At 46.3% G+C, this 7,862-nt stretch overlaps 1 protein-coding gene across 1 annotated transcript; it reads left to right on the top strand.

Annotated features, from left to right (window-relative positions):
- The first annotated feature begins 3,571 nt into the window (after nt 1-3,571).
- Nucleotides 3,572-6,165, top strand: LOC112088067 (uncharacterized protein At3g60930, chloroplastic-like). Its single transcript, XM_024158219.1, has 4 exons — nt 3,572-4,490; nt 4,551-4,955; nt 5,042-5,322; nt 5,395-6,165. Exons 1-4 carry the CDS (start codon nt 3,572-3,574, stop codon nt 6,163-6,165), a joined length of 2,376 nt encoding a protein of 791 aa, XP_024013987.1.
- Nucleotides 6,166-7,862: the final 1,697 nt, after the last annotated feature.

Genomic DNA, 7,862 nt, shown 5'->3' with positions numbered 1-7,862 from the left:
AAGATTAGCCGCAGTATCGAGAGAAGATATGGTGATCGCCAATGAAGCCAAGATCAGTGATCTTTTCAGATTTTAATTATTTTTTAGAAACATGATAAGATGTTATATACAATTCCCTTTTCAATATAAAACAGAAGTTGTTTGTCTTTACTAGATGATTATTTCTATGACCTATTTTCGTCTATAATTTTACATAAGCGTTTTATACATATATGGAATTAATGTCTTTATTTTATTTTTATACAATAAATTAAATCTTTTTCAATTGTTTCAATATATTCACGAGCTAGATATTGCTCAGCATGTTTCTTCTCCCCTTCCTAGCAATCACTTGAATTTAATGGTGATTAAGAGTATGTATTGTCACCGAAACAAAGAAAAACTCCACTACAAGAAATATGCACATTCTTAACTCACGTATAACGCTACTAAACGTGTAAAATAGCGTTACTCTAAACGCTATTACTGGAGAAGCTATAATAGATCGGCAGTCTACAATAGCGCTTTTTTGTATGCTATTATATGTTTTTTTTAAGATATTGTTGTGTGAAAGCTAGGACTTAATATTATGTAATGTTTTTATATATATGCTAATTTATTAAGTTCAATAGCGAATATAGGTTGATATCTATATTATTATTTGCAAAAGCAAAAATCATCCTTGATTATTATTTGCAAAAGCAAAAATCATCCTTGACCCAAAAAAAAAATAAAATCATATGTGTCGTCTCTACAACGATTCGCCTATGTGTCAGTTTTGATAGGTCGATCATTAATACTACGTGTAAATACCTGTGATATAGTATTTTTCCTCGATTATAGGCCAGTAAAAAAGCTTTTTTATATGTTAATTTGTGCTTACATGTCTCCTCTGACGGGTTTTTTAATATTTTTATAGGTTTTTATTAATCGTATGTGTCTTTTATAAATGTTGTGTCATAGCCCGTTTAATTGAATCATTATTGGAACCTGTTTGTTTAAAATTGGTTTTTTGGCTAAAGTCTGTGTTGTTAAATCAAGTCTAATGCCGTTTTAGGTTTTCAGAAAGAAAAAAAACAGTAGCTGCAGGTTTAATAAAAAAAAAAAACCAAACCACTAGCTTAACCTATATATATCTCACATAAATTGATCACATCCTCCTACTCTTAATTTTGTGTTTTCGCATTAGGTTTATAGTCATTGTTTCTTTTAAGCTTTGATTTTTTGTAGGTAACTACCTTCCGTGTTCATCGTTTCGGTTATGGGTTTCTCAAAACTTATACTGTTATTTTTTGTTTTTGTTGTAGTCCGCTGCTAATTGATTAGTTTTCCATATGTCTCTTTATGACTTATTTTCCAATTTATGTTCCCTTACTAATACATCAAGATTTTTTTTTGGGTTTTGTTTTGTAGGTTGCTTTCTCTCTTTTGGGTATTTTTGTCAGGTTTAAACGTCAGTTCTCCTCTGTCGAGGTTTGACTGTTTTGTTTTATCGTCGTTTCTCCATACCCTAGAGTTGGAATATGCATCATTACAATTTGGGATCAGCTGACTCCTATACCAGCAGTTTTCTCCACGATCTCATCTGTTTTGATGGTCCACTGAGAGATATCAACCGCATCGGAGGTGCCCTTAGTGGTGACAGACAACGACTCTGATTCCTCTTCTGTGGCATGTAATTTTTTTTTCCCAAACTGGTCTCCATTTTTAGGGTTAATGTAGACTCTGATTTGTTAGATATCAATTAGCTCAGGTTTGTCTCTAAGAAATATTGAAGTTGTGGGTTTCACATGTTTAGGTTAATATGATTCAGCTTTGTCTTCTTTCAAGACTGTATACACGAATCATACAGCAACTCGATGCAAATCCACAATGACGAGTTGAAGAAGGTGGATCTAACATGTAGAAAAAGGGATCTGTTTATACTATATGTGTGAGCCAAAACTCGCACAACCAAGAATTTGTAAAGAGAAACTAAGGGATCTGAAACTTCTAGGGTAATCGCGAGAACAGTAAGATCAAAAGAGGATTTTTATTGCTGTGAAAGTGTCTAGGCCTTATTGCTTAGGGTTGCCAAAAGTTGGCGGAATGAATTGCATATATCACATATTTATACTGACTTTCTAAACCACCTAGCCGAAAATCTCGGGCGAGATTTTCGGAATATTTCCTTATCGCCTCGTGCGGCTGACCGCCTTTGTATCTCGCCTAGGGTTTTCCATGGGCTTCACCTCTCGAGGCTTCGTTTCGGCCCATCCATGCTTCTTTACGGTTCGGCCCATATTGTCTTTGTTACGGCTCGGCCCACCTAACCTCTCCACGGTTCGGCCTGCTTGATATGATTCGCTCCACCTCACCGCGGCTCGGCCCAGGTATGTAAAACAGGGGCTCGGTCCATTTTCCGTAATACGGCTCGGCCCATCTCTCCTTCTTCTCAGCTCTCCCACTTGGTGATCGCGGCTCTCCCGCTTGTCTTGGTGGAAACGGCTCTCCTTTTTTCCTTGGTGAGAACGGCTCTCCCATTTGATGGCCATAGCTCTCCCACTTTCTATACTTAGTTATTTCGGGATGGTTTTATCTGTGCGGGGTGGAAACCGACCCCAACAGTCAGCCCCCCAGCTCGTCAATCTCGGAGTCGAGAATGACGAGGTACCTTACTCCTGACCACAAGATAAACCATCGAGCCGAGCTGTTACGGCGTAAGCCCGGATAAGGCGTTTTGGGAATGCAAATGCCGAGGTGTTTCCAAGGAGTGCCGAGGATGCCGAGGCGAATCAGAGACGAAGCGATTTTTTTTTAGCAACGATGAGCCGTGGCGAAGCGATCTGATGGTGGTTATGCCGAGCCGAATAAACGGCTAGGCGTTTCGAGAGAAAGTTCGTGCCGAGCCGTGTCGTTAACGACGAGGCGTTTCAAGAGCAAGAGTTAATGCCGAGCCGTTTCGTTTAACGACGAGGCGTTTCGAGAGATAGATAATGCCGAGCCGTTTCGTTTAACGACGAGGCGTTTCGAGAGAGATAGATAATGCCGAGCCGTTTCGTTTAACGACGAGGCGTTTCGAGAGATAGATAATGCCGAGCCGTTTCGTTTAACGACGAGGCGTTTCGAGAGATAGATAATGCCGAGCCGTTTCGTTTAACGACGAGGCATTTCGAGAGATAGATAATGCCGAGCCGTTTTGTTTAACGACGAGGCGTTTCGAGAGAGAAAGAGTCAATACCAAGCCTTTTCGTTAATCTGGGTACCCTGACTGTTGGTCTTCCGAGAGGAAATTCCTGATCTTTCGGCGCGTGCCAACGACGCAGCCCGGTATAACCAATTCACCGCGGATCCCACGCGCTGTTGGGCGGCTTCCCGAGGTTCACGCGGAATTCACGCGCTTCGTTTTTCTATAAATAGGTGAGCTCCTTCACTCTTCTTCATTATTTCCCGACTCACTCGTTTTCACTAAAGGTAGCTCTCTCTTCTCTCTTCTTTCTCTCTCTAGTTTATTTATTTTCCAGCTAGGGTTTCCGAGGTCTCCGCCGTTCCAGATCTTTTTCCGGCAGAGGCTCGCCGAGTCGCGCTGTAATTCTTGTAAAAGTCGTGAATTATGTCGAGCCGTTCCGACGATTCGTTGGATTTGCTTTTTCACTACGAGCCGAGACGTATAGACGCCGAGGCGAGAGGCACGGTGGAATCCTCCGAGGCGTCTGCTTCGCCGAGCCCCTCCAATCATTCATCTGACGAAGCGTCAAACCACGAAAACCCATCAGATGTCGGCTCTCCGGATGGCGAGCCGTCGGTTTCGACGAGCCGTCCCCAGGATCCCGTTCCTAACGATGTCATTAACCGCGCTGCGCTCAAGGCCGTGGAGGAGGCATTTCCCTTTGACCTTTTTGAGGCGAAGCTTGAATTGGAACGCCTCATGGCGTCCCGGGGCGCTTCCACATCTGGGCGAGGGCCGAGAGTTAAGAGACAAAAACCTGATCCGCCCGGATCTACACTCTGCTCCCTTGAGTCGCTCGAGGCGTTGAGGCATCGCTTCGGAATATCCAAGGCGGTGGAGTTCGTTGTTCCAGAGAAGAGCGACCGAGCCGACAACCCTCCAGAGAATCATTTCACTCTGTACGAGGCGTTCTTCGAGCTTTGCTTCCTCTGGTTCCCGATCCCCGGAGTGATCCTCGAATACATTTGGAAACACGGGATCTCGATTGGGCAGATTATGCTGAGGGGATTACGGCATATGATCGGCATTTTAGTACGAAGCTTCGAATGCGGTCTCGACATCGAGCTGAATCACCTGCTGAACTTGCTGGAAATCAGGACAGCTCCAAAAGGAAATAGGTTCTATATTTCCAACAAGACGAAGCGACGGATCATTGGCGGTTTCCCCAGCAAGGATCAGTTTTGGACTGAACGCTTCTTCTACGTCTTGGTGAACGAGGCGTCGGTCGGCGAAGATTACATTCACCGAATCAAGACAGTTTGGGGACCACTTGGTAGCCGACCCGAAGCTTTGCCTCGGCTCGGTGATTCAGTTGATATTCTCTTCCTTTTCTGAGACTTTTGCTTTTTGCTTTGTTTTGCAGTTCGGTGCTATCTTCCCCCGATTCCCGACGACCTTTTTACTGTTCGAGATTCTCTTTCGGCGCGGAATGTTAATTGGAGAAAGAACTTCTCCCTTGAAAGAGTAGAGAAAGCGCGGGCCATCCTTGCCGGAGTCCCTGTTAGCTCTTCATCCTCCAGTTCTTCAAGGGATACTCGAGAGAAGATGGTGATAATCGCTCTTAGGGAGAGGAAGAGGCGTGAGGCGGAAGAGGCCGCGAGACGAACTGCCGAGGCGGCTCAGGCGCAGACCGAGGCGGTCCCAGCGCATACCGAGGCCATTCCTCAATCCGACCCGCCGAGCCGGGAAGGAGATGAAACGACCCGAGCCGCAGAAGACTGCACAGCCGAAGTGGTCGAGAGAAATGCGGCGCCCGAGGTGGAACCGGGTGAAATTGTGCCCGAGGCGTCCGGGGGCGATTCGGCGGTTCGGAGCAAAGTGCCTTCGAACTCTGCTATTTTAGCCCTCCCGAAGTCGACAAGGCTCCGACTTCCGTCGTTCAGAAACATGACCCGAGCCGAAAACGTTCGGCTGTTGATAAAGGGAAAGGGGTCGCTGTTCAGAGGGACGAGCCGTCCAAGAAGAGGCGGAAGCCGACGCCCGGGGACTCCGCCGCGCGCAAGTTGGTCGTTGACGACCCTGACGCCTCCGCCATCATGTTCTCGCGTGTAAATAACGCGAACACGCGTCTTCCTCCTCCAGAGAAGTTGAGGAGGCCGAGGTCTTACGGCGCAATGGCGCAGCGCGGGACCAAGGTACGCTCCATTTTGCTTTCCTTTGTTTTGTGAATTTTTGCTAAGTGTTTAACACGAGTTTGTTCTCTGCAGTTTGTCGCGGCCATTAACGACCTAATGGCCGAGTATGAAGCGGACCTGTCTAAGGTCGAACATCGTTTGGCCGAGGCCAAAACTGAGTCCGCAGCGTCAAAGACGAAGCTAGAAGAGGCTCAGACCGAAACCGCGGCGGCAAAGGGGAAACTGGACGAGACGATGACCAGGGTGTCCAGGCTGGAAGAGGAGAAGATCGTTCTGCGCGCCAACGTTGATAAGGTCTCCGCCTCGGTCATTCGCCTCGAGGAGGCGAGGAGAGCCAAAAGCGCCGAGGTGGCGATGCTGAAGAGGCGTATCAAAGCCAAGGACGCCTTATTCGACGCCAAGGTCAAGAGGGCGAAAAAGGAGGCGAGGCGAGAGCTTACGGCGAAGTTTCAGGAGCGCCTCGCCAAGGTGGAAGAGGGTTTGGTCAGGCTTGAGAAAGCCAAAAATGATGAGAACGATCTGGGACAGATCAAGGGCAATCTTGCGATGATTGCCGACCTGAAGAAGCCGAACGCCCCGACGCTTGACGACGAGGAGGTGAAGCTGAAAAGCTGGGAAAGCGAGTATGCCAATGACGAGGCGTACGAGCGTATTGCTTCCGAGATTCGGGGCGAGCTGTATTTCTCTCTCGTATCGCCGGATTTGGTCGACACCTCCCTCGGAAACGAGCCGCTCGAAGAGACAGCGGCCAACTTAGGCGTGGAAGATCCGAACGGATCAAATGCGGGCACGCCATTCCTCTCGAACCTCCTCGCCGATCATGAGACGCAGTCTGCGGCCTGATACCCTCTGCTTTTCCCTGTTTCGTCTTTCATGCTTTTGTACTTAGGTTTTTTGTACGTTTTTGAACTCTTTTTGTAACCGATGCCTGGACGGCTTTATCCACCCGACATTCATTTTTGCTTATGGATATATTTTCTCCTTTAGCTAATTTTCGTTTGGATGCACTTATTTTCAATGACTTGTGCAAACATCTGTGAAAACCGCTGGCTTAGGGAAAGTTGTCGAGGATGATTTTGATTGCTTCCTTAACCGAATTTTTCGAAATCGATAGAAAGATGGGCTAAGGGTTGAGTTATTTAAGGGTCTCGTTTGTATTCTTAATCCCGAGCTGGGAGTTAGTTTTGTGGAACATCCTTCAGGTGCTGCTGGAAAGATTTTAAGTGATAATATCACAGCGAATTTTCGTAGCAACACCGAGCCGTTTTTAACGACGAGGCGTTTTACTCTTTGCATGGTGCCGAGCCATGTAAACGACAAGGCGGTTTCTCTTTTCGTGATGCCGAGCCGTGTAAACGACGAGGCGTTTTTTCTTTGCGTGATGCCGAGCCGTGTAAACGACGAGGCGTTTTTGCTTTTGTTAGCCAAGGACGATGTGTTATCGATCCTGACTATAATGGACAGGTGTTTCCGAGAGGATGAGTATGCTTATCCGGGTTTTGAGGGTTTACTTCGGTTTTAGAGAAAGCGATGTAGTCTCGACTTATATTCTCGTGTGCGATAGTAAACCGTGGCGACCTGATACGTTTTTGGTCTGATATTTGTATAGCGCCCTTAATTTTTATCCGTAGAGGATGTAACTTGCACCCTCGTCCTAGGAAAGGTGGTAAAAGTCCGTTTAGAGAACTTTGTATTTGTTGCCCCGTTGTGGCCAGCAACAAGACGAGGCGTTCGTAGGCTTAGTTTGCCGAACTGAAACTGAGGACCGATTAAGGTCCGAGGTAACCAGGTCATGATATCATGCCGAAGTGGTATTTAGTCGCCGAAGTGATGGGTGAAAGAATTTAAAAATCTGAACTTGTTAAAATAAGTTGCTAATTAAAAAAGAATGAGAAACTATCCGAAGCGATAATGAACGAACTAGAAATCAGAGGTAGACGTGAAATGAGTAGATGACTAAAAACAAACTGAGAATGTGCCGAAATGGCGATGTTCCTAAGCGAGCAACTTAAAATTGTAGAGTTAAAGGAGGTATGTGTATACGTACCCACTCCCCCCCCCTTTTTAGGAGGGGGGACAGCTGAACCCGTCCGAAGACGGGCTGCCTACGTACCCTTTGCAGGGACCAAGCCGTCCCGTAGTTCATGCTGGTCATGATGTATCCTTAGTGATAGTGTTTCTTCAGATGCATTGCGTTCCATGATCTTGGGATCGCCTCGTCTGCTAATGTCGCGAGTTCGTAGACTCCTGGACGAACCACTTTTGTGATCTTGTAAGGACCTTCCCAATTTGCTCCGAGCTTTCCTGCGTTCTTCTCGGCAGTGTTTTGGAAGACCTTTCGTAGGACTAGCTCCCCTACTTTGAATCTTCGGCTACGAACGTTTTTGTTGTAGTATCGCGTTGTTGCTTGCTGATAGTTCTGGATTCGAATTAAGGTTTGGTCGCGCTTTTCGTTGATTAGGTCGAGCTCATCTAGCATCATTAAGTGGTTTAAGCTCTCCTGTCCTGGCAGAAGTCTTCGTCGAATACCTGGGAAATCC

The sequence above is a fragment of the Eutrema salsugineum genome, unplaced genomic scaffold (assembly GCF_000478725.1).
Source record: "Eutrema salsugineum unplaced genomic scaffold, Eutsalg1_0 scaffold_15, whole genome shotgun sequence".
Classification (NCBI taxonomy): domain Eukaryota; kingdom Viridiplantae; phylum Streptophyta; class Magnoliopsida; order Brassicales; family Brassicaceae; genus Eutrema; species Eutrema salsugineum.
This window is presented reverse-complemented; position numbering and strand designations above follow the sequence as displayed.

What these genes read in the sequence shown, in the direction of transcription:
- LOC112088067 (XM_024158219.1), top strand. Translation starts at nt 3,572, where the DNA reads ATGTCGAGCCGTTCCGACGATTCGTTGGATTTGCTTTTTCACTACGAG. An exon ending in CGAAGCTTTGCCTCGGCTCG is followed by an intron (nt 4,491 to 4,550) that starts GTGATTCAGTTG and finishes TTTGTTTTGCAG; the next exon opens with TTCGGTGCTATCTTCCCCCG. An exon ending in TGGCGCAGCGCGGGACCAAG is followed by an intron (nt 5,323 to 5,394) that starts GTACGCTCCATT and finishes TGTTCTCTGCAG; the next exon opens with TTTGTCGCGGCCATTAACGA.